Below are 27,080 nucleotides of genomic sequence, written 5' to 3'. Positions count from 1 at the left end.
AGGCCTCCTCTGCAATTTCAGGTGTTGCTATCTCTCCCTTACTCACTCTCTGTCACTCTCTCCCTCCTACATTCCTACATTAGGGTTGTATAATGCATTAATATATATATTTGGCCTTCCAATTACACAGATATGTGATATTTTAGAGAAATTAGAATGAGATTTTGAAAGTGGGTGTCTGCAAAATTCAGTCTGATTTCGAATTTCATTCGGTACTGGTGTACCGAAATTTCTTCACTTGTTCGGCAGTATACTGTCGAATTATTTCAAAATATTCGACAGTATACTTCCGAACAGAATTGGCTGGAAATGTGTTACAAATTCATTCGGTAGTTCAGTTCCGAATGATTTATATTTATTCGGTAGATATCCTCCGAAATATCAAATGTCATTCGGTGGGTCTCTGTCGAATGAATATATTGATTTAACTGTGCTGGTTCCATTCGACGGGCATCTGTCGAAACATTGATATATGTTCGGTGGGTGTCTGCCGAATAAATCTTAATATTTCTGTGGACATCTACCGAATAGATCTGAAATTTTTGGTAGACATCTGCCGAATGACATGAATATAAAATAATTTTACATACACTTTTCTCTTATTCTATATTTCATGATAACTTATATTCTCTGTATTCTAAACATAATTTCAATTTTTGAATATAGGTATGGATAGGAGAGGAGCATCTAGAGGTAAATCTGCTCGAGGCGAAACTTCTAGAGGTAGATCTTCTAGAGGCGGTGATGCAAATGAAGATCGAACACGTCCTACAGCTTCAGAGAGGCGTAGGAGGACGAGCAAAACTATTTACGAAGAGAGGGGGGATGATGTCCAGCCGGAAGAGAATGTAATGGAAGATGACAACAATGATTCAGATGGGCCTTTCCCTAGAGGTCCCACTGATATGTCATTGCTTAGGAGCTTCAACAGTCACATTGCTGCCTCCATTTGGAAAAATGAGGTATTAGAGATTATACATAATGACTTATATAATTTAAAATTTTATAACTATATAATTTGCAATATTGTAATTGACTTGTGGCTTGTTTTTGAAAATAGGAACGTGAGCCCCTAAGATGCATATCCAAAACAACAAAGCTGCGCACATGGGACTTGTGGAGTAGAAATGATAATAACAATGTGAAGGGGTATGTGATGAGATCTGGGCTCGGACCACTGGTGTCATGCTCGTACCGTACTGTTGATAAGGTAGTGGTCTCAGCCTTTGTTGAGAGGTGGCAGCCTGAGACTAATACTTTCCATATGCCATTCGGTGAGATGACCATCACTCTCCGATCCAACCAAACAATTCCAGGCAGCATTAAACTTCTCCCAATGGTCAACCGTACCAAACAACTTCCTGCAATTTTTCAACACATTTTTGCTAATGTGCCATCTACACAATAAATGTCTTGCACTAGGAAACACTTTAGGGATTGCAGACATGAGTGCTAGTTCCCGATCCGTGACAATCACGTTAGGAAGACAGTCATTATTCAATAAAGACCGTACTCTACCCAAAGCCCATGTATAATTATCCTCCTTCTAAGAACATATATAAGCGAATGCAACAGAGAATGTCATGCTAGTGGAAGTCACACCCACAATCTCAAAAAGTGGCCAACGGTACCTATTAGTCTTATAAGTGCAATCCATTATCAGTACATGCGGAAATGCACGTAATATATCAACACTCTCAGGATGAGTCCAAAACAGGTCAGTCACAACATCACCAGAACTTCTATGCCACTCAACATAATTATGTTCTCTCAGCTTAGTTAGCAATACTTGCATCTCTGATTTACCGGCCCTCTCGATGACCCTATGTTTTTGCCTGGCATTGTATACTGTCTTGATGATTGATGTATTCTGTGGATTCTGACTTTTTATGGTCTTCAATATATCTTTCGATTTCACCAAAGTTTTGGACAAAGCCACTAACAATGAATTCTCTTCTTCAGTTAATCTGCCTGCGAATGAATGCCCTTCAATATACTCTGAAACTACATGGTTATGCACTCCACATGCAATCTCCAACTCCCATTGATCACCACATCCAGTGTTCACCGCCTTCAACGAGAATGGACATCCACATTTCTTCGAACGGGTGTCCTTAGAGTCATCAGAAACCGGTTGCTTACGGCTAGCAGCATCGGATGTTTGGTCGCCTGAATCTGACTTTGATGACTTCCTTGATCTATTTGGCTCATATTGACCATTTCTCTCACAAGCAAATTTGATCCAAGCTCTCTTACCACGAACCCCGCCTGCATCAGACCTTCTAATGACAATTACCATGTTGTTCCTTTTTCCTTGTGCACGAATCCAACTAACCATTGAATCCTTACTTTGAAACACCTACACATGATAATTATATATATTATTTACAATTCATATTTAGGTATGCATAAATCATAATTCCCGGCCATACAAACAATGTTTACCTCCGCTGTTGTGAATTCATTGGTGTAGTCAAAATTGCACCTTCCTTCAACTATACTGAGTTCGGTGGAAGCATCCACTTGCTGCTCCTATTCAGCAAAAAAAAAAAAAAATATTAATTTTTGTCCCAGTATTCGACGGGAAGCCACCGAAAATATCACATATATTCGGTGGCTAAGTACCGAATATTCAAACAAAGTTCGACAATTGACTACCGAATGAAACAATTATACGTTGGTCATTCGGGAAAAAAAGTAGTTCTGTCCTAGTATTCGACGGGAATCCACCGAATAAACCATGTATATTCGGTGGCTAAGTACCGAATATACCAATATAATTCGACAACTACCTACCGAATAAAACTATTTTAAAAACTATACGTTATTCATTCGGTGGATATCTGCCGAACAGTGGTATAAACTTCGGTGAAAAACCACCGAATGTATTGCCATTTTTCGACGGGCATCGACCGAACAAATGTGTAAAAATTTGACATTACATTTATAAACGGTGGATACCTACCGAAATATATACATTTATTCGGTGACCATCCACCGAAATATAATGTATATTTCGGTACTGGTTTACCGAATAAAAACACGAACTCACAGTTTTTCAGCCGCGAAAAAATTCAAAAAAACTCAAAAAAAACTCAAACTTACTTCATTTGATGACTCCAAGTTGTCGTTCTGATTGTCCATTTGTCAAAAGTAGGTGATTTGGATACAATGCATTTGTTTACAAAAACAATCTATGTCTAGGGTTGGTTGAAGATGGTGGTGGTGGTAGAAGAGAGTGGAGTGGGTGGAGCCAGCGGGTGGGATTGTGGGTGGAGCACGTGGGTGGGATTGTTTAAAACAACAATCTATATCTATGGTGGAAGGTTGATGATGGTGGTGGTGGAAGGTGGAAGATGAAGGTTGAAGATGGTGGTGGTGGAAGGTTGAAGATGGTGGTGAAGATGATGGTGCTCCTCTCAGCTGGTGGGTGAAGATGGTAGGGGGTGTTGGGAGAAAACCAAATATTAGATGTCCTTTATGGTCATTTTGCTATAGGGTATATATGTCTTTTACTAAATACAATTTAGGGTGGTCAACTAAGTAGAAGAGGGTGGTCGGAATAGCCGCCCCCTTTTGGAATAGAATACCAATGGGCCCTTAGGGTTTAAGACTTTTTTTTTTTTTTTTTTAAGGTCTGAAGGGTTTAAGACTTTTGATGTTTTAAAGTTTGGCAGTATTGGCTCGGAACAGTTTCCGTATCGTCTTCTTCAATTGAAGCTTTTGGTTATAGAATCTGATGAGTCATCCATACGTGAGCTCGAAAGCGGAGCTGAAACGCAGGAAAATTCGAAAGAAGAAAGCCAAGTCCGGAGGGTTCGAGTCTCTGAACCTCAGCCCCAATGTCTTCAGAGGAATCAAGCGCAAGGGCTACAGAGTCCCCACTCCCATCCAGCGCAAGGCCATGCCGCTTATTCTTGCTGGAAACGACGTCGTTGCCAGGGCTCGGACTGGTTCCGGCAAGACGGCGGCGTTTCTGGTCCCCATGCTTGAGCGCTTGAAGGAGCACGTGCCTCAGGGTGGGGTTAGGGCTCTCATTCTGTCTCCCACTAGAGACTTGGCGCTTCAGACGCTCAAGTTCGCCAAAGAGCTCAGCCACTTCATGGGTACGTACCCATATTGTTTTAAATTAGTATTTTTGTTTTTCCTGAAAGAAAATTGAGAACACTGGAAAAATTTGAAGTATCCAGTTGATGAAAACTGTTGGTTTTACTTTTACAAAATAGTGAATTTTAAGTTCTACATAAAATCATAGACTCATGGTAAGTATGAACCGAAATTGAGGTAAATGGAAGAATTTGAATTACCCAGTTCATGAAAACTGTTGGTTTTACAACATAGTGAATTTTAAGGTATGCATAAAGGTCATAGACTCATCGTAACTTGGTAGGTATGAACCAAAATTGTTGTCTTTGTTGCAGATATTCGTATTTGTTTACTAGTTGGTGGTGATAGCATGGAAACCCAGTTTGAGGAATTAGCCCAAAACCCTGATATTATAATTGCAACTCCCGGTAGGCTGGTGCACCATTTATCAGAAGTTGATGACATGTCACTGCGCACTGTGGAATATGTTGTTTTTGATGAAGCTGATTGTCTCTTTGGAATGGGTTTTGCCGAGCAGTTGCATATGATCCTTGCGCAGCTCAGTGAGAATCGCCAGACCTTGCTTTTTAGTGCAACATTACCCAGTGCTCTTTATGAGTTTGCCAAGGCTGGTCTGCAAAACCCTCGGTCTGTGCAGCTTAAGTTGGGCATTAGCCCTGATTTGAAGCTTATGTTTTTCACTTTGCGAAAGGAAGAAAAGCATGCGGCAATACTTTATTTGATAAGGGATCATATTAGGTCTGATGAGCAGACTTTGATATTTGTATCCACAAAACATCATGTGGAGTTCCTCAATATCTTGTTTAGAGAAGAGGGCATCGAGCCTTCTGTATGTTATGGTGACATGGATCATGATGCTCGTAAGATTCATATATCAAGGTTTATGTCGAGAAAGACTATGTTGTTAATTGTCACTGATATTGCAGCTAGGGGAATTGACATTCCCTATCTTGAGAATGTTATCAATTGGGACTTCCCCCCACAGCCTAAACTTTTTCTCCATCGAGTAGGCCGAGCTGCAAGGGTTGGTCGGACTGGTACTGCATTCTCTCTTGTGACATCTGAAGATTTGCCTAACCTTTTAGATCTTCATCTGTTTCTTTCAAAGCCGATTAAGGCTGCACCTACCGAGGAGGAGGTTTTGCAGGATATGGATGGTATAATGGCCAAGATCGATCAAGCAGTTGCAAATGGTGAAACCGTCTATGGGCGTTTCCCCCAGACAGTTATTGATCTTGTTTCTGATAGGGTTAGAGAGATAATTGACTCTTCTTCAGAACTCAGTCTTTTGCTGAAAACCTGTGCAAATGCATTCCGTTTGTATTCAAAGACAAAACCGTCACCTTCAAAGGAGTCTGTTAGAAGAGCAAAAGATTTACCTTGCGAAGGGTTGCATCCAATTTTTAAAAATGTACTGGATGGTGGAGAGTTAAAGGCATTGGCATTTTCTGAGCAGTTGAAGACATTTAGGTTCGACACTAAAAGCATTGGCCTTTTTTTCTGTGTATTTCAAATAATATTTCCAGATATCCTTTATTCTGTTTCTTCTTGTGAGGATTTGAAGTTTCAAAGTTTAACCATTCAATGGCTGATTTATTCTAGACCCAAGCAGACCATTCTAGAAGCTGAAGGTGAAGCTGCTAAGTCAAAGAATCTGCAGGTCACTCTCCAGTTCTGCAGCTGATTTCATTTAATTGGAAACCTCTTCTACTTTCAGAAAATTTTCTTAATATTTTTAAACCAAATTTATCCTCTTTAGGTTTCTGTTAAGAATTCTCATTCGTTCTTTTTTAGCTATTTCTTGATTGAATTGGAAGTTTCATGTTGGCATACGATTTAGAGGATCTAAAGGAAACATTTCCATAGTAACATGGTAATTGTTTGTAAGAAAATGCTGATTTTTCGTCGTTTTTAGGAGGATTCCTTTGATTGAGAGTAATTCAACAGGTAAGCTGAGCAGTGAGAAAGTACCAAATGGTTAAACCTAATGAACCCTAAGAGTTGTACCTGAAATACTTGGATGGCCAAATAGTTGAAGAAGCATATTCTTAGTAATTCTTTGTTTGCCTCTGTCATCTGTTTTGACAGCCCTTTTTTTGTCTTCCAATTACTGGGAACTTGATTTATGGAAATTTTCTCAGCTTGCCTGAATTCATTGTTTAAATTTAATATTTTGCCTTTATATTTTGCATTCACATTTGGAATCATTCCCCTCCCCCTGCCCCATGTATATTTTTTGTTTGAACAGAATATGTTGCTTGAAATAACTTATGTTCAGTGCAATCTGATATCAACTATTTTCTCCCTAAATGTGTATGCCTTACCTGAATATGTGCTATTACTTGTTTCTTCTTGTCTTGATGTTCAGACCTGGTCTTATATGGTTCTATATTAAGCATTTGGCTTATTTGCAGGGTTCTTCTCATCATTGGATCAATGTAATGAAGAAAAAAAGGGCTATTCACGAAAAGACCATTTTAGTTCATCAGCAACGCTCTAATAATCCTGTGGAGAAGGTATATCAGTAATTTATTGTTTTTCTGTTTTTGAATTGCTACCTTGAGTACAGCATTTTTTATTTTTATATATATATATATATTTTATTATTTTTTTATATGATCACTAAACATTTTGTTGTAAATAACTTTGTTGATGCCATCGTGAAATGCTTTAGCTCATGTAGGATTGACTTTCTATTGCCTGCTGCTTAATTATTAACATGAAGCAGCTTTGGGTAACAAATTCTATGATCTGGGTCACTTTTAAGACTGCTGCAAGAAGTGGTATTATCCTTTGGGAATTAATCTGGAAACCAAATATTGGCCTTGTATTACAGTTTTCTTTAAAAATTAAGGGTGGAATGGATAGGAGGTTCTACTAATATGGATTATCTTTTATGTTGAGGTCAATTTGGAAACGATTACTTGTCCCTCATATATTTAGAGGGATTATGTTTGAGCAAAGGTTATTTACATGTTAGGGTGATTTCACTATAAATTGAGAGTTATATTACTGGGAGTGAGATTTCACTTGGAATACTCCTTGATTTTAGCAAATGTGAAAAAATTATAGAGAGAGGGAGGGAGGGAGGGAGGGAGGGAGGCTGGTGGGGATGAAGTGTAATATCATTTAATGTGGAAAATAAGAGTTAGTTTTCTATGAATTATGTTAGATTTCACTTGGTCAAATTTTGTGGGTGATTGAATCAGTGATCAATCATGTTAACACCATGGCTAAGGTTGAATGTTCACTGTCCAGGCTTGGCCTTGAAGCTAAGTAGGACAGCGAAGCACCTCTGCCATGCAGCCTGCTGTCTATACTTGCTTCATACAATTGATGATGGTAATTACCAAATAGTAGGTTTGCTCTCAATAATCAATTCCCAGGATTATTTTATTTGAATTATTTTGTATTGGGCTAAAATGAATTTTGGGTACTCGCAGGAAGACGAATACGAGATTATTACTTTAAAGGAAAAGGAGAAAAAAGGTATTCCTTAGTCCAGTTTTACCATTGAATTTGATCTCTCTCTCTCTCTCTGTGTATCATATATATTATGCTCACTTTTAATCTTAGAACTGAGAAACCGTGTGAAATATCTTTTCCACGTAGTTATTTTATTATTTGAACTAATTGCTAGGAACTTTTCATCCTGATTGTTGAACTAGTCCAACTTATGTTAATGAGTAAATTGTAAAATAATCTTCTAAAATAACTTGGTCAAAGGTGTGCCAACGGTTGTATAATTCTTCAGTTTTTGTTTTTGTAACTTGGTTCCCATTGTGATCCTTTGTTATATAAGTACTTTTAATTGATAATGTTACTGAAACCTGGTATTTGGGAGGTGCATCTTGTGACAAAAAGTGGATTGTTTTCTTCTTAATAGTTTATTGTTATGAGTTTATTATGTGCAACTTTTTGCTCCTTTTTTCCCCCCGCCAGGGGGTGGGTGGGGGTGGAACTTTTTTGCTTATTCATAAATATTAATGCCGAAATTTGTTTTCATAATCATAGTGCATTTCAGATATGAAATGTATTAAAATCTATTGTTTTAGACTTCTAGTAATTGAACTGTTTTGGTGGAAAGTTTTATTACCTTCTAATTTCAAATGAAAAAGGAACTTACTTCAAAGGAAAATAAGTTTAGACCATTGTGAATAGTGTATTATTTTCCTTGTCACCCCAATTCTTTTAAGATTATTAGGATTTTTCTGTTCTTTCTAATTTTTATTTTTGGTAGGGAAACAATTGAACTTATCTACAAAAAAAAAAAAAAACAGGACAAAGAGGCAAGATAGGATCATAGGAAAATGGACAGGGTCGGGAATCTATCTTAAGTTAAAGCAGAAAGGGGAAGAAAAAAACCCACGGCCTTCGAAAAATAAGACGTAGTCATTTAATTTTCTTTTTAACATACTCCTTAATTGTCTTTTAACCCTCACTTTTTAAACTTGTTGGGGAATCATTTAGCTTTTTTTTTTTTTTTTTTTTTTCTTTGCGGAGTGGTTTTGTGGATTATTAATACTATTTTGGGTGTTAGAATCTTCAGGCTCTAAACGAAAGGCAAAAAGCTTCAAGGATGAGGAATACTTTATAAGTTCAGTACCAACAAATCATGTAGGTCATATAAATTTTATAATGTCTCAAGTTATGCTGCTATGTTGCAATATAAAATCTTTCACCTTGATTTTAAATTGCCAATGATTGTTACATCACATAGTTGTGTTAAGTTGTGCTGTGGATTTTTGGATCTCAAAATTGGAACCCGGTTGACCTTTTAGACTTATATCTTGGTATTGTTGTCCAGCATACAGAAGCAGGACTCTCAGTAAGAGTGAAGGACGACTTCAACTCAAATAGGTAATATTTATGTACTGTAGCTTAATTGAAATTGATTTAACTATTTTTTAACTCGGCTTATGGTATTGGTCTTTAAGTAATGCTGTAAATAATGAAATCTTATTGTGGGTCGGGGGGGGGGGGGGGGTATCATGCAATTACCAATCTCTCTCTCTCTCTCTCGTACCTGAGTGTGCTTGTATGGAGGTTGGGGTGGGAGGACAGTAATATCTTCCAGCTGTAGCCCCAAGTCTGTGTGGAAGAGTCCTCACTGTCAACCCAAGTTTTATTAGCTGAGGTGGCTTAATTATCTGATTATTTTTGTCAATATTAGATATATGCAGTATTATATTCTCTTTTGGTCTGGGAACCAGTTGATGCCATTTGTCTTTATAGGTTGGAAGCTGCTATTCTAGATTTAGTTGCAGATGATAATGTGGGCATGAAGAGAGAGAAATCTGTATATCATTGGGATAAGGTAATTTGAACTTTAATATTGTTTTCTTGTTGTTATTTTGTTTTAATTATTTTTCTCTTAACCTTGTGAAACTGATGGATGGCAGAGGGGGAAAAAGTACATCAAGTTAAATAATGGTGAACGTGTGACTGCTAGTGGCAAGGTATTTTTTTATTCCTTATTTTGACATCCATAATTATTTTACTTCTGTTTTCTTTTGAAACTTATTGTATAGTTCCTTGTATTAGTTGGCATTTGGTTTCTGAAAATTATTTGCATCTATATTTATATGGTAGAACATTGTCTTTTCCAAGTTTTTGTTAAACTGAAGGGGAACTTCTTAATTTTTAAGAAAAAATCCTACATCATGGTCCTGAGATTTAATTGACTTCTTCTAAGTCTTTTATATGCTATCAAATAATTTTTTTGTTGTAATAGTAGCTTTTGGGTTTATGTTAGGTTATATTTCTTGAGTAAAAACTAAAAATAAATAATAAATTATTAGTGTTGGTTGTATGGTGGATCCATATTCATCAGAATTTATGGTAAATGCTACAAGGACTAATCAATGACCCAAGCTTAGGTGGGCTATCTAGAAAACAATTGATGGTTATTATATTATATCTTTATCACATGCATAATATTATTGTAAGAATTATAATTTATTATTTTCACTACCTTTATTATTATTATTTTTAACCTCATCATTAACAATTATTAACTAAACAAACAAACATCGTTATGGTTGTCAATACTAAGAAAAGTTGAAGCAATAAGTTGTATAAGTAAATTTTGGGTTTTGTTGGGTTTGGGGCTATTGAGTTTAAATTGCTAGGTTGCTGGAAATGTTATGGCAGAACTTAGATTCAAAGGAGGAGAGTTGTGAAAGAGTGTTTAACTCAACACTCATTTTGAGTTGTAAATCCATTGTCCTATGCCAGATTAAATGTTGGGCTGTTAAACAAAAGTTTCATGTCAAGCATGGAAATATTATAAAATGACATACTGGGGTAGAGATTGAGTAGTGAAAACAAAGTAGAGTTAAAAAAAAAAAAAAAAAGGAGAGAATGCATATTTGTAAAAATGTGTTGAAGGCAAAGGAAACAGGGGAAAAAGAAATAAAAGGGGATGTGCTTTGCTATAGAAACATGGAATATTTGTTCTTGCTATAGAAAAATGGAATATTTGTTATTTGATATAGAAACATGGAATTTTCCAAGAATTGAGACCATATGCTATATACCTATATGCTTATTTATGGTGATATTATTTTTGAGTTAATACACTAAAATCTCCTATGTTTAGCGCCTTATTTACTCTAGAGACTACTTGAGGTTTGGTTTTGGTTTCGCAACACTCCATCGGTTCACTGCTAGTAAAAGGTTGACATCAGTTTTAAAACATTTGTAAGTACTGAAATTGACCTTACAACCTAGCACCCATTTAAAAAATTGGATAAGAAAAAACCTTCCCCCTTTTACCTATTCCTATATCCCCCCTACCTGCAAGTACTCTATGGAATTCCTCATAGAAAATTTTAGAATCAGCCGAAAACCGCAACAACAATCTTTTTCTCCTTGTTATTTAACCCTATAGTTTTCTTAGGTAGATTATTTCATTGTATTTTCTACATGCTAGCCTGCAAAAACTATTGTTTGCTTCTTGGATAGATCAGAATTTTTTATGCTATGGTGTATAGATAAAGACAGAGAGTGGTGCAAAAGCAAAACTTGAGAAAACTGGGTTATACAAGAAGTGGAAAGAATGTTCACACAATAAAGTATCGCTCAAAGGATCAACTAGTGAAGGGAATGCCGAGGAAGCCACAGGTAATACTCTCTTTCGGAATTTTATTTTCTTTGACCTTCTTTCTCTTAAATTTATTTGATTTTGATTTTTTTATCTTTACATAATTTTTTTGTTGTATTACACTATCCAAAATTGGGTGGTGCCCCCAGATGTAGGGATTCATGCTGCTCAAAGAGTTTCTTCCAGTAGTTCATGTGGAAGTTATCAAATGCATTATTCTATTCATAATCCTCCTCCCCTAAGTTTTTTTTTTGTTTATTACTGTTTAAAAGAATCTCTTAGTCTCTTAATTATAATAGCCTTAACACTTCATCTGAGTAAAAGTTGGAGAATAAGGTCATCATGCAAATACTTATTTAATATATATTTCTCAATCATTTCTTAAAAAGAATAAAAAAAATTATGAGTCATTAGCTACATATAATGATTGGGTAAATGCCATTAGTGGCCTAGGCCACAGTAGCTGATTATATTGTGTAGTTTAAAATAGAATGATGCTTCAGTTAAGATTTTCTTACTGAGGAAGGGTCATTGATTGTTTTCACCATGTTTTACTTGGTAAGTGTTTGATAAATCATTGTTGATATCAGCATTGCAATTTTCCACCAATGCACTGCTGATTTTATACTGGGTAAAAGAATCCATTCTTCACCATATTGTATATCATAGTCCTGTTATTTGTTTTCTAATAGCTGTACACCCATCTTCTTCAGTTCCCATTTTCTTTTAATATCTTTTTCTTTTTTCATGTTTGTTTGATGCAATCAGAACTTTTGCTCAGTTCATCTGAGCGAGCTTGTTTTTTTATTTCCTTGCTTTAAGTTTTGGTGCCTTCCAAGTTATGTATGCTTGCTGCTAAACTGGAATAGGCCTCCTGGCATGCAGCTATACACAAAAGATATAGCAAGTATGAAAGTCAATGTTAATTGTGCACTTGCTAATTTGCTGGTGATGTTGAAATATAAAATTTGTACGCATCATTCTAGTTGTTGCACTGGTGAAGGTCTATTGTCGCAATTCCATTTGTAGTAATATTTTTGTTTGGTTGTGATGAAGGTTACTGCAATAAAAGCTGATTGTGTCTTTGCATAAGCTAAGAAGTCTGATTAGAGGGATCTATTATATTATGGGGCATGCATGTCTCTTTTGCAGGTAACCATCGATGGCAGGGACAAAAGGGCAAGTTTAGGGGAGGCAAGAGGCAGCAATCTGTGCCCAATGCTCATGTGCGTTTGGAAATCAAAGACTTGGAACAAGTTAGGAAGGAGAGGCAGAAAAAGGCGGACAGAATCTCTTATATAAAGAGCAAATCTACGAAGGGTAAAAAATTCGGTAAAAAAGGAAATGGAAAGGCAAGGAGGTAAAGAATTGCCTAATATTAGTGTCGTGAGTTTTTACTTTGCTCCTTAAGTATAAAAATTATTTGTAGAGCACCAAATGAGGGAGGGAATGAAAGTTTATGTCTAATCACGAAGAAAGAAAAAAAAAATTATATATATATAGAAGGATAAGTGTACTGTTAGCAAGTCACTGTACTTGCAAATTCAGCCAATTTTGTACCTTGCTATCAAAGGACAGATGGTGTAGTGAATTAATTCGTTCTGTAGAAAAATTCATTTATTTGCTTTTCATTATCATTCTTATCAAAATCTCAATACTACTTGCAGTTCCTACCTATAGTCCCAACTCCCAACATGTGTTGTTTTGGATGGTACCCAACTTTACGCCCCTCACTATCATGGTCTGATATGCCAAGGCCATATCTAACTGAAAGTGGTTTTATCTGTCAAGACAAAAGCAAACAATAAGTTATTGACTAGCAGATTAACAAGAAAAACCAATATAAAAGCAAAATGCAAATGGTTTTTATTCAAATAATGAGGTTATAGATAGTTATGAATGGACAGAATGAATCAAACTCATTTTATTCTTAAATCCCACTAAGAAAAGTCATTACTTGAAGCAATTGCAAATCCCACAGTTCTACATTTTGTTAAAGCATTTCATAGGAGTGACCAGAACTAAGCATTTAATTGAAGTGTCCAGCATATTAAAGAGCCACAACGCTATGCAAGATAGGTATAAATGAAGAGTGAAGAAATAATTAAATAATTAAATGTTTGGTAGACAGTATAAGGGACATGATAGGATAATCTAGTACTTAAATATGTGTTTGGTGTCACTATTTAAAAATTAGCCACATGATTAAATTATCCACTCAACCCCTCTTATACAGTTAAATACATGTTTTATTTTATACCGGCTTAACTTGGATTAAGCCCGACAGTTGCTACGAGTCTGCGACCCTCCCGACGACAAGCGACCTCCCAAATCGAACTCTTGCTGCGACCCTCCCCAATTGGACGATCGACCATAGGTATCTCTCTTTCTCTCGCTTTCTCTCTCTTTCGTTCGCTTTCTCTCTCTTTTTCTCGATTTCTCTCGCGACCTGGGGTTGTTTGGGTCTGTGCATTTGGGAAAAATTTTGAGCTTGATATGTAGTTGTTTAATCTATGTGTAATTTTTGTGCTCAATCCCATGATCTGGGTATTGCTTTTTTGAGCTTGATATGTGGATTGTTATGTTTGGTGATGTATGAAAAGCTGCTGACATATTACATATATGTTCGGGTCATCATCATCATCTTCTTCTTCTCTTTTCAATGATGGATTGATGGGCTTTAATTTCTAGTACTAAATAGTGTGTTAGAAACTTGTCATGTTTAGATTGTTGCTCACCTCAGGAAGTGGGCATTTTGATATGAAGAAAAAATTGTTTATTATATTCATGTCTTTGTTTTCTTTTGTGTCATGAAATTCTGTTTATTGCCCATGATGGTGTAGGAGAAAGTTATTTGTATCCTTTGTGGATACTGAGAAATAAGTTTAGAGAGTGAGAGGAAGATCACTGTATTTAGCTTATGAATAGAAGCAGAGTAAAAATAAGTTTAGAGTAACACTCTTTGTAACTGTAGTTCGAGTAATGAACTGTTGATTGATTAACAGTAATAGCATGTAGTTGAGTACAATATATATTGTTTTTAGACACCAGGTTTAGAGAAGACAAACTTACTACCTGCTTTCTTTGTTCCTTTTAATTGACAGACTTCAAAAAGAGGAGGCACTAAAAGTTTGTGTATCCAAAGCAAGTGAAGTGATTGAAAGAGAGAAGGTAATGTACTTCAACATTACTACCTGAAAAAATGTGCTGAATATTCTTGTGCTGAATAGGCTGTATGTTGAGAAAGTATGTTTGCGTTCCTGAATATAAAAAGGCCAACATGAACATGGCCCGCTGCTTAGCCTGAAGGAAATCTCACTTATGAGAAGAACATGGCCATGGTTTTCTCTTTGTCTACCTCTTTAATCAATTGATAGAGACCATTAGACCAGCATTCTGATTTAGAATTCTGACCTTGGAATTCATGTTTCTATTGTTCATTTTAATTGCTTCACAATGCATATATACATATATACGTTGTTAGTCTAAGAAAGAGAAACAAAGACCTAGGATCTGGTGTAGAAAGAAAAGATGAAAAATGGTATGCAATGTGATGATCTTTGTTTGTCCTCTTCTTTATTAAAGAAGAGTATAATTTTGTCTAGCTCTTAGTCAGGTTCAATACCAAACACTTGATAGTGTTAAAGGTAATACTGTATAGTACAATACTATACAATGCTATACAATCCTATGCCATATTATACTATCCTATCGGCATACCAAACATGGGCTAAAGGCTTATTTATAAGCTCCTAGAAAAAGTTATATTAGGAAACGCCTCATAAACCTAAAATTATAAGGAATGGGAGAAAATAAATGACCTCCTCTCAAGTACTCACCTTCACAACTCTTTTGTATTTATATATTTTTATATGCAAAAGAGGGAATTAAACTTTGGAACTTCTTAAATATTGTGAATAGAAATATCACTAGACCACAAGTTAGTTAATTTTTAAGAAAATTGAATTTATTTTAAGTTAACAAATATGAAATAGTTAATCTTCAAAGGGTATGTAGAGTAAAAGGCTAATTTTAAAATTTATGATGATGTAGAGAATTATATATATATATATATATATATTTTTTTTTTTTTTGGTTGGTAATAGAACTAACCCTAATATTGGGCATGATTGGGCTTAAACTCATAAACCCAATAGCCCAGCCCAGCTAAGCCCACTTCTTCACACTTCCCATTAGTTCATTACCCCACCTCACTACCTCAACTAGAGGTGTACAATGGGCCGGGCCGGGCCAGGCCAGCCGGTACTTATGGGCTGGGCTGACCCAAGGTTTTCTATCCTGTTAGGCCGGCCCGTTTACATTAATTTTTCAATTTTTTTTCAAATTTTAATCACTAATTTTTGTCTCCATAAATAAAAATATATATTTAAATTCAAAGATTTCTCAAAAATTAAATAAAACAATATTTATTCTATTCCAAAGTTATTTATTATTAATTGCCAATATTTTTAAAAAACATATTATTATAATGTTTGTTAATAAAATTGTTTTTTTTTTTTTTGTGGCAATATTTAATTGTACAACTAATCGTTAAAAGTGAAGTATTAGTTTCCTTCTAATTCTTTTGAAAAGATGTAACAACCTAAAAAAATTGATTAATAATTTTTATTAAATAATCATTAAAATTTTTAAATAAATAATTGGGCTGGGCCGGTCCGAGCCCGGCATGATCCATTATAGATTGGTCCATGGATCGGTTTGGGCTTAAGGTTTAAGATAATTGGGTTGGGCCGGCTCGAGTCTGGCACAACCCATTATAGACTGGACCATAGACCGGGATGGGCTTAAGGTTTAAGATAATTGGATCAGACTGGCTCGGCCCGATTATTAAATGGGCTGGCCCAAGCACAGCACGAATGGGCCCATTTTAAATGGCCCGGGCCGAGCCAGCCCATTGTACACCTCTAACCTCAGCCTGCAGCTCACTTGTGCTCTTCCTTTGCTGAATTTATTCTTCTATAATTTTCATCAAGTTCTAAATTCTAATCTTCTTCTTCTTCAACTGTGAAACCCTAAACTCCAATTCGCCACTTTTCTTCTTCAATCGGCTCTCTCTCTCTCTGGAACCAAGTAAATTTTATTCTTCCAATTTCATAGTTTAGGGTTAACTTCTCTGCTTAATTCTCTTTTTCTTCGAATTCCTTACTGTCATCCGTATGCTATTATTGTACATTATGATTGTGTTATATGCCTACCGATTTATAATTTTTACTTTATTCAATTTTAATACTTTGCATGAGTTTGAAATCTTATTAAATGAAATTAGGGGTTTAAATGGAGCCAACAAACACCCTACAGTTTACTGCAAATCAGTTATATATAAAAGCCTTTGCTGATTTTTTTTTCTTTTATTTCTTAATTTGCATATTAACTCGTTCCTATTATGCAGCTGTTTATTTTATTTTTTGGGTGTGTACTTTTAACTCAATTGGGTAATCTTTTATTTTGTGGAAAATTGCATATATGTTATATATAGTGAGGTTTACCATTTCATCTTGTAGAATGTTTTCCTTTTGGCTCTAATTTCTGTATCTAGTGGACTTTGATATTCAAATGTATGTAATGTATACCCAAGTTTAAAGTAACATAGACTTCTGATTTTATATGAATTTCTTGTTCCATTTTTCTTTTTTAATTAAGATTAAAGCTATTTTTTGTGCGCATTGTGTTGTTTGTTCAACTTGCCGAATATAAAGTATGTGAGAGTATTTGCAGTTCTAGATTCCAACTGTTGAACTTTTTAATTTAGCTTCCTTTTGCTGAAGCAGACCAAAGATCATGGCAAGGAAGAGGCCAAACATATTGGTGACGGGCACGCCAGGAACAGGGAAGACAACGACGTCGTATGCCTTAGCAGAAGCAACACAGCTCCACCACATCAACGTGGGTGATTTGGTGAAGGCAAAGAACCTCCACGATGGCTGGGACAATGAGCTCGACTGTTATGTCATCAACGAAGACCTGGTGTGTGATGAGCTTGAGGATACAATGGAAGAAGGAGGCAACATAGTGGACTACCACGGCTGCGATTTCTTTCCTGAGAGATGGTTTGATCTCGTGGTTGTGCTTCAGACTGACAACACTGTCTTGTATGATCGACTGACTCGAAGGTAGTCCTCTATTTCATACTGCTTCTCTTCCATTTTACTTCCTTGAAAGTAGAAAATCACATGTTTATGGCTTTTGGGTTTTTGGATGTGACAGAGGGTATTCAGGATCGAAGCTTTCCAACAATATTGAATGTGAAATATTTCAAACTCTGCTTGAGGAGGCAAAAGAGAGCTACCCGGAGGATATTGTGCTGCCTTTAAAGAGTGATAGCATTCAAGACATTTCCACAAATCTTGATACTTTGACAAATTGGGTCAGGAGGTGGCAACCACAAGCTTAGTTTTCCATGGCATGGTTTTGCTTGAACCAGCCTCTTGGGTCAAGCATTTGAGATGGTTTTTACATGTACTATTATTGTGGCATATTTGAATTTTTTGTTGTCATTTTCAACATTCATGTGATGTGAGGATTTGGTAAAATGAATTTTGTAATGAGGACTATTCATAGTGACTAAAATGTTTATAATAGCGGCTATGCTGACCACCCTAAAGTATTGAGTTGACCACCGTTACTTAGTTAACCACCTATAAATTTGAATTTTTTAAATTCTGCTGAGTTAACAACCCTAATATGACAGAAATACCTCTAATTTCACAAAAAACATTATTTTTACCATCTAAACCCACCGATCCCACTCAAACAAACACACTCACACATACCCCACCCCTGGCCTACCCGTAGACCCCCACCCCTAGCCTACTTGTAGATCTTGGCTAAAACACATCTACGCCGCCGCTTCCTCCACTCTCCTCCGTCGCTTCCTCCATCGACGGTGCTCCCCTCCACCGCTGATTCCTCATTTGCTCCTTCTCTCTGCAATTTTAGGTTCATTGCTTTCTCCCTATCACTCTCCCTCACTCACTCTCAATGTCATCTATGTTTAGGGTTTTATGGATCTGAAATTTTCGATGTCATCATTGTGTAATGCATTAATATATATATATATATATATATTTGACCTACCAATTACACATATATTTGATATTTTAGAGAAATTAGAATGAGATTTTGAAAGTGGGTGTCTACAAATTAGAATGAGATTTCGAATTTCATTCGGTACTAGTGTGTCGAAATTTCATAATTTGTTTGGCATCTACCTGTCGAATTATGTCCAAATATTCGACAATATACTTCTGAATAGAATTTGGTCGAAATGTGTTTACAAATTCATTTGACAGTTCAGTTCCAAATTATTTACATTCCTTCGGTAGTTATCCTCCGAAATATCAAATGTTATTTGGTGGGTCTCTGTCGAATAAAGATATTGGTTTAACTGTTGTTGGTTCCATTCGACGGGCATCTGTCGAAACTTTGATATATGTTCGGTGGGTGTTTGTCGAATGAATCTTAATATTTCGGTGGACATCTACCGAATGGATTTGAAATTTTCAATAGACATCTGCTGAATGGCATGAATATAAGATATTTTTACATACACTTTTCTCTTATTCTATATTTCATGATAACTTATATGCTCTGTATTCTAAACATGATTTCAATTTTTGAATATAGGTATGGATAAGAGAGGGACATCTAGAGGTAAATCTTCTCGAGGCGAAACTTGTAGAGGTAGATCTTCTAGAGGTGGTGCTGCAAATAAAGATCGAACACGTCCTACAGCTTCAGAGAGGCGTAGGAAAGCGGCCAAAACTATTTTCCTAGAGATGAGGGATGATGTTTTGCCGGAAGAGACTCCGAAAGAGAATGTAATAGAAGATAACAACAATGATTCAGATGGGCCTTTCCCTGGAGGTCCCACTAATATGTCATTGCTTAAGAGCTTCAAAAGTCACATTACTGCTTCCATTTGGAAAAATGAGGTATTAGGGATTATACATAATCACTTATTTAATTTAAATTTTTAAACTATATAGTTTGCAATATTGTAATTGACTTGTGGCTTGTTTTTGAAAATAGGAACGTGAGCCCCTAAGATGCATGTCCAAAACTACAAAGCTGCTTACATGGGACTTGTGGGGTATAAATGATAATAACAAAGTGAAGGGGTATGTTAGAGGATCTGGGCTCGAACCACTGGTGTCATGCTCTTACCGTACTGTTGATAAGGTAGTGGTCTCAGCCTTTGTTGAAAGGTGGCATGCTCGAACCACTGGTGTCATCCTCTCATGATCATATTGCATCAAATTTGTTATTGAGAACATAATTAGGGGTGAGTGAGGCAAATGCCACATCGGAGTTGGATGACTATTCTGGTGAGTATATGCGTCTCGAGTGGTTACGGTCGAGGTTTAGCCATGTGTGTGATACATATGATGATGAGCTAGTAAGGTGTGCTGCTAGAGCCTATTTATTCTTTTTATTGGGATGTACTCTTTTTGCCGATAAGACTGGCACAAGGGTACAAGTCCAGTATTTAAGATTACTTACTAATCTTGACACTGCTAGCCATTATGCATGGGATGCAGGGGCCTTATCTTTCCTGTATAGGTAGTTAGGTGTTGCTTCTAGGTCTAAGGTTAAGCAAATGTGTGGATATATGACCTTATTGGAAGCATAGGTGTACGAGCATATGCACCATATTGTTAGTCCGGGTTATGACATAAATTACTTAGAGAGTAGCCCTCGTGCGCTCCGATGGACTCCAAGGAGGGATAATGGGACAACTTGTGAAGATGTGCAGAAATTGAGACAACGACTTGACGATTTAAAGGCGGATGAGGTATATATTTATAGTCATAATGAAAAATTAGACTTAATTTTGCATTTGTTGCTCTTGGATGAATTATTTGATACTAACTCCTTTTTTTTTTTTTTTTCTTCTTCAGCTTATATGGGAACCCTATAAATCCAGTAGACAACAACATCCATTACTAGATGTGGCATTCTACACAGGATTGATCAAGTGTTTCGATATTGTGGAGCCGTATTATCCCGAGAGAGTCTTGAGGCAATTTGGATGGGTACAAACGATCCCCCTGCACCACGTGCTCTTCAACGTGGTGGACAAGGTGTTTATGCGCAATCGTACAATCCCTTTTACGAGTACTTTGATAGTACGTGGGAGGGGTGTTCGGACCACTTATTGTCTCAAGATAGTCGTAGTGTAGCAGTGAAGGCTTCATCCGACACCGTTGAAGGCTACCTCCAGTGGTTCCATTATATATCTCATCCGTACATCAAAAATCCGGCACTTAGGACTGCATTTGACCCCTATAGGACCGTGACACTAGTTCAAGTGACCCCTATATTGGCTTAAATTTTGAAATTGCTATCAAAATTGGTTTATTTAGGCTCAAATTGACTTATATTTTGGCATGGTATATAACTTGTTGCTTATATATGATATTTTGACGTATAGGATTGTGTTGACCGTCTGTTTCATATCACTCGCCTTATTGTGGCATTGGGCGAGGATGAGGCCACAAGGCGTCCCTCTCACCTTTATAGGGCGATTGACAGTCTACAACATATCTTGGAGGGCACACACTTGAGCAACACTTTGGCATACCAGAGCTGCTCTTGGCAATGATCACCCGCTTCCATCTTAATTATTTTTGATATGGCTGCCATTTTATGGACATGAATAATAACTAGTTGGCATACATGGATTATGGACAGACTAAGTATAGTATTTTGGCCTATTTGATGAATTATAACTAGTGTGACTTTTCACCCATGTACTAGGCCACGTCAGCTTTTGGGTTTGGGTTTTAGGGTATCCTAAATTTGGGTTTCTCATTTGGGTATTGGGTGTATTTGGGTTCCTTTTTCCAGCCCATTAGTGTTCTATAAAACCATAAAATACTCAAAATGAGTTTTGGCTTACCTTTCCGGCTATTATTGTAAAAGGCCTTAGTCCCATATTTATAGGTTTCAGCCAATTTTTAAGATCTTTTAACTGCATGGGGATACAAGGTGGAGATGAACCCACATCCTCTACTGTGAACAACTGTGAACAGTGATAGCTAGGTACACATACCTGTGATGGAAGTATTAAATGCAAGATGCTTAATTTATACATGCTTTAGGTCAAGTCTTAACCCAAAGAATGCACCAAACATTTAATGGAGATGCCTTAACATAAGGGAGAAAGTCCCATCTGCCGCCAGGATATCACATTAGTTCATGGATGTGTAATCCCCAAGTATTTTAATAATTATTAAGAATAATATCTAAACTTACTTGAGGGCGCGCGGTTGTCACAACCCAAAATTAGGTCTGTCACTTTGGGTATATGGCAGTATCACATTGGTTATTATCCTTGAATTAAACTTACTAAAACCTAATGAGAATACTCCGAAGCTAATAATCAATGTAAGACTAAATTAAAAGAAACAAACACCTTATAAAAGAGTAGTAGTATTTTTTTTTGAAGTACAAAGAGTTTGCATCAAAGAAACTTTATCAAAGTGATGAACTTCTTAGGTTTAGTTGTTAAAAATATGAATTTATAAAATAGTAAGCATACCATTTCTTTAAACACACTAAGCAAAAACTTTTATAAATAAGAATCATACTGGAGTCATAAACGATAATCTTTCAAAGTATTGAAGATTTAAAACAATTAAAAACAGACAATGAGCCATTCTAATCCTCTATATCTGTTTGGGCTTAAATTCTGGATCTGGGCCAGGACAGGTTTTTAGGTTTACAAGTAGAAAAATCAAGAATGACAAGAGGGCCTAAATAGGCCCAGAGTCGAAGAAACCTTCGGTTGATCATCAAGCGAAGGAGAATAAGTATGGATGGCTTCGGTTGATCATCAACCGAAGGAATATGATACAAATTTGCTTTCAAAAAGATTTTCATGATGAGGAAAAAAAAGGTGGCTGGCAACAACTGGCAATAGTGACGTAATAGGGTTGACGTCATGACAGACATAGGATCAGAACAGTAAAGTCACGCATTACCTGTTGGCCTATATAAAGCAAACTTCTAGCAAAAAGAAGGTCTCCAGACTTTTACCAGGCAAAATATACACTTAAATCACAAATCATAGTCCTTTTTGTAGCTGCCATTGCAGGATTCATACCCAATTTATTCGAAATATTACTTTTTTTTTCCTTGTTTTTGGCTCTGCCATAAGGTCAAAATTATACTCTTGGTATCGATTTGGGGATTTGTGTATCTCTTTTTGCTTATTTTGAGTCACAATATTTATGAGATGAATTATTACTGAAGTTATTCATAATTATATCCCTAAATGATTGTTCAAGCTGAGATATGTGTTCATTTACATGATAAAACTTTTATTGTCATGCTTTGTATGATTGTTAATTGCCTTTATACCCATTTTAGCCAACATAAGTCCTACTAAAATCTAGGCAGAAAAAGAATTTTGATTGAATTAAGGTTCCTACTCAGTCAACACAATCATTTTAAAGAAGTCATTTCTTTAGGCCACCAAGTATTATTCAGAATTCTAATGTTGGCCCATCTATGGCCCAAACCAGTGGCACGCCCGCAAAAGTCCAAACTAAAAAGGTCCAAAATTATAGCATATGATCAGCTCATAGTGTGCCGAAGGTTTTGTGCTATAACAATATCCTTGATTTAACATATATATATTTCATAACTAAGATGGTAAATAAAGTAAAAGGGTTGTTACACACTCATCCATAGAGGGATCTTCTTTCTCACTTGTGTCCTTCGATGTTAGGGGTGTTAGATGTCAAAGCTAGGGGTCCTCTTCCACCAACTTCCTTTCTCCTCTGAATCCGAAAGTTCAACCATGCTAATCATTGTCCTAAATTGATCCTGCACTCACAAACTGTGTAGGGGTGAATATCACCAAAACAATTGATCCTTTGCTCAACCAGTCCAAAAGCATTTGCATACATTTCAAAATAGGTTCAAATAATAACATAGATTTTATCATAAACATAAGTCTTTGCCAAAGTGGCTCAAAACAACATACACAAAGATGACAGCCAGGTGTTCTCTTTATTTCTAGAATAAAGACTCACCATGTACCAATTCGATTTACAAATGAATTCAAACATTATATCATATACATATTATAACATCATATCATCTTGGATTAAACATGGCATTATATTATTAATTAATCCATAAGTATCAAGGGTTTTAACCATGAAATGCATATGCATGCTAAATTTAAAGCAATGCAATGCATACCTTTTCTCCATGACAAAGCATACCTGTCAAAGTTTGTAAACAATGGACTTATCCCCTAATTTGTAAATTTAATTACCTCTATCCTCATATCCTACTAATGAGTAGGTCTAGATAGTGAGATGTCATTTCATTTAAGTAGATAAGTCTATCTACTTCCTATCTAGCATATTCTTAACTCTTGTACCCCTTCATCTTTAATTAGGAAATTCAAACACTCAAAGCACATTAATGTAAAGATTCTTGATTCAACAACTGTGAATGCTAATGTAATGCATTGGCAGTGAAGGGAAGTTCTGCCCTCAATGAACCATATATATAAAATGCATAATAAATCATGTAATGATAACCTCATATATGCATATTAAATTCATTGTATCATTTATTTAAATCATGCTTCAAAATCAACTAGTGTAGACAAAAAAGTACACTAAGAGCAATTTTAATAAAGCAAGCAGATTCACATTCATTCAATTTAAGGAAAAGAAATAACTAATGGTTCCCTTATTAGTTCAATCCTTTTATTTTCCTTAAAACAGTTTCCTCAAGATTGTGTGAGATTATTGAGTGAAGAAATCAGTTCATGTTCTCCTAGGATTACTACCAATTATGCAAATCCTATAAAATCATTCTAGGTGTAATCCAACTTCATTTTAAGTAAAGAAATGATTTTCAAGTTGATTAAGTAAGTTGAAGTCATCAACATGTTTTACCATGAGTTTCTTTTTCAAATAATCAGTAAAGCAATAAAACGAGGTTCCAAATATATTATTCTATTTTGTTTCAAGCACAAACTTCATTATGCAAGATATCCATTATTTATCAAAAGCCATGTAACTAGGTAATTAGTATTGGGTTCATGCATGTAGAGGGCTGCAAGTTACACTTAATTCAACCTAAGTGTATACTAATCGTGAGCCACACTAGTTCAAGTTACATTTCCTTTTTAAAGCAAGTTGAAGTTATCAACATGCCTATACATGTTGAATTTCTTATACACAAAACCAAGTTTATTAAACCAATTATTCATTCCAACAATAAACCAATAACCTAGGCAGTGTTGAGTTTCCTTTGTAATTAACTTGGTTATTCTAGTGTAAAACAATTAATAATATAAACAAAGAATATATAAAGTTCACATCATTAAATCAAACACAAGCACATATACATATATTTATATAAGTATAAGGAAAAGACATAGGGTTTTAAGTGGACTAGCTCCCCTTGCCTGAAATGAAGTCTTCTCTTTGCTGCACTTTCAAGTGGTTTGTAATTCTAAGCCAAAGCACAATAATTTTGAAATCAGTCCAAGTATAACAAGCTCAAGGTTTCCTAAAAGTTTAATGGCTTAATGGCTAAATCAAGTGACATCCAAATTCCCAAATCCATAAATAATCAAAATTTGACCTTGGACAAGTCATAAATCATGTAACAAGATAATTTCCAATGATTAAGACCAAAACAAAAGTCACAAAGATAAAAGAGGTACTACACAGAGGCAAAATTCCAAATTTTTGTTTTGAAAAGTGAGGTTTCACAACCCAAATCTTGTTTTAAATGGAGATAGATTCCCTTCTGCCTCTAGGGCATCCTTAAGGGTGTATTTTGACTTATAAAAACAGGTTTTACAAGCCACAAAGCTTTAGAATTGAAAAATCATCTTTTACATCAAGACAGCAAATTCAAAACCTCAACAGAGCAGCACCTACTCTCCTATTTTTATAAAATTCTAAAAAAATAATTTGCATAAGGTTTTTCACAGATAGTTAGCTAACATGTTAATACACATGCATAAACATTTTCAAGACATTTGGAGTTGTGAAAATAGGGTTTTCGAAGAGACAAACTCACACCAGAAACTGAAAAATGTGCAGAACACTGTTCATGTGGTAAAAAAATGTGATTTTCGTGTATACTGAACCAAATCGAGTGAAACTAATTAGAAAAGCTTTGAAATCACCATTGCAAACTACTGTAAAAATTTCAAATTTAAACTCTAAGTATAACAGAATTCGTGCATCAAAACCTAAGACTTTTCAAATTTAAAATAGGGAAAAAGTTTCAAACAAGATACCTATTTTGGGGTCAATCTTAGTTTAGGACACCAGTTTGGGTTTGTGTTAGTTTAGGACACATATTTAGAATTTTATTAATGTGGGACAATCCGTCAACTCTGTAAAAATTTCCGTTAAAATGAAGGATAATTTGGTCATTTTCCGTCACTAATCATCTGGACATAACGACAAGTCACATAAGACTTAGCATCATGTCGTTTGGGCCTAAGCAAAAGTCTTTCTAGGCCTAATGGCTAAGCCCTTCGTAGGTTCCTGGGCTCCTAGGCACCGACCTCCTAGGCCCAAAGACTAAGCCCTTCATAGGCTCTTAGGCTCTTAGGCTCCTAACCCCCGGCCTCCTAGGCCCTGACCTCTTAAGCTTCGGCCTCCCAAGCTCCAGCCTCCTAGGCCTCGACCCGTGTCAACTCATTCGGATCCTCGAAACAGGTGACACGTGGCACTCCTACAATGTGAGTCGTCACGAGGGACACGTGTCATCTCCGGATTGGTTGACACTCTTCCAAAAGTACTATAAAAGAGGTACTTTCTTGTCAGAAAAGGGAATTCAATCATTATTATATTATTCACTCACTCTGCTCAAAAATTCTCTTGACAGTGACTTGAGCGTAGAAAGAGGTTCGGCCGGTACCACACCGGTGCCCTTCCCGCTTACTTTTGTGTGTTTGCGCAGGGTGCTTCGGATATTACGTTTTCTCCACTATCCACTAGTCAGGCCCAGCTACCCGTTCCTACCCCACTTCGACGTGGCATCCTCTCAGCAGGAGGTCAACGAGCCCACGTGGTTTGACTCGATGTTGAGTGCTCTACCATTTTTGAGCATCAACAGTTTGACGCTGTCTGTGGGAAAGTAGCAACTTTTCCCCATTTGATTTTCTACCCTCGGATAAGGTGCAAAGCCCGACCTTCCGACCTTCTGACCCCCGCAATGTTTGACAGAGGTTCTATTCTCGAACAAGTCGACAACACCCCACTGGGTGACAAACGAGGCAAGATGGTTGCCGAACCTGATCAAGAGGCATACATCCAACGGTTGGAAGCTCAACTCCAACGAACCCAAAAGTAGCTCGACCTCTAAAAGGACACAACACAGTTGTACGAGCGACTTTTCCACAAAAGGGAAGAGCATACCACTCTCCAGGGTGGTGAGGGGAGGAACCCTCGAAGGGACCGAAATGTTCCGCGTCAATTGGATGCAGGGCAAGCTAGCCGCCCACCCCCTAGGTTTCCCAAAGAGGCTTGTCCACCCAGTCGGCAGGGCCCAATCTGGCGAGCATTCTACCCGCTCTGAAGAGTTCCACATTTATGGGGACTTCCGTCATCTGCTCTATGATAATCGGTCTAGACGAAAAGAGCAGCGGACGACCCGGGGTGAATCCAACCCACGTCCCCAAGACTTTGAGGAGGAGGAGGCTATTCGTCCCAAGCGACGACAGGAAGAAGAGCAGGTTTTTTCGGCTGGACGCCTTGTAGGAGATGATGCTTTTACGGACAAGTAAATCTCTGATTCTGATAACAACGGATCTCTTTCGCCTACACCACCAGCCGACCAGCTCACACGACTCCTC

At 36.5% G+C, this 27,080-nt stretch overlaps 3 protein-coding genes across 4 annotated transcripts; 2 read left to right on the top strand and 1 right to left on the bottom strand.

The window, feature by feature from the left end:
• Positions 1-1,546: 1,546 nt before the first annotated feature.
• LOC147286414 (uncharacterized) lies at positions 1,547-3,296 on the bottom strand. Its single transcript, XM_086240758.1, has 3 exons — positions 3,106-3,296; positions 2,446-2,532; positions 1,547-2,359 (listed from the first exon to the last, which is right to left on the bottom strand). The coding sequence occupies exons 1-3, from the start codon at positions 3,142-3,144 to the stop codon at positions 1,547-1,549; spliced, it is 939 nt and encodes a 312-aa protein (XP_086096884.1). The 5' UTR covers positions 3,145-3,296.
• Positions 3,297-3,704: 408 nt separating this feature from the next.
• Positions 3,705-12,832, top strand: LOC147286413 (putative DEAD-box ATP-dependent RNA helicase 29). Of its 2 annotated transcripts, none has more exons than XM_086241101.1 (11): positions 3,705-4,106; positions 4,422-5,577; positions 5,710-5,767; positions 6,522-6,623; positions 7,551-7,596; positions 8,657-8,724; positions 8,915-8,967; positions 9,343-9,424; positions 9,510-9,566; positions 11,103-11,232; positions 12,365-12,832. In XM_086241101.1, the coding sequence occupies exons 1-11, from the start codon at positions 3,740-3,742 to the stop codon at positions 12,574-12,576; spliced, it is 2,331 nt and encodes a 776-aa protein (XP_086097227.1). In that variant the 5' UTR covers positions 3,705-3,739; the 3' UTR covers positions 12,577-12,832. The 2 variants fall into 2 exon arrangements, with proteins under 2 accessions (XP_086097227.1, XP_086097226.1); XM_086241100.1 differs by having other exon boundaries at positions 8,648-8,724.
• A 608-nt stretch (positions 12,833-13,440) lies between these two features.
• LOC147286412 (adenylate kinase isoenzyme 6 homolog) lies at positions 13,441-17,828 on the top strand. The gene is made up of 4 exons (XM_086241912.1): positions 13,441-13,589; positions 14,317-14,383; positions 17,002-17,343; positions 17,438-17,828. The coding sequence occupies exons 3-4, from the start codon at positions 17,012-17,014 to the stop codon at positions 17,622-17,624; spliced, it is 519 nt and encodes a 172-aa protein (XP_086098038.1). The 5' UTR covers positions 13,441-13,589; positions 14,317-14,383; positions 17,002-17,011; the 3' UTR covers positions 17,625-17,828.
• Positions 17,829-27,080: the final 9,252 nt, after the last annotated feature.

The sequence above is a fragment of the Dryas octopetala genome, chromosome 4, assembly GCF_963921425.1.
Source record: "Dryas octopetala chromosome 4, drDryOcto1.1, whole genome shotgun sequence".
NCBI lineage: Eukaryota > Viridiplantae > Streptophyta > Magnoliopsida > Rosales > Rosaceae > Dryas > Dryas octopetala.
The sequence above is the reverse complement of the archived record's forward strand: the minus strand, read 5'-3'. Positions and strand labels throughout refer to the sequence as shown.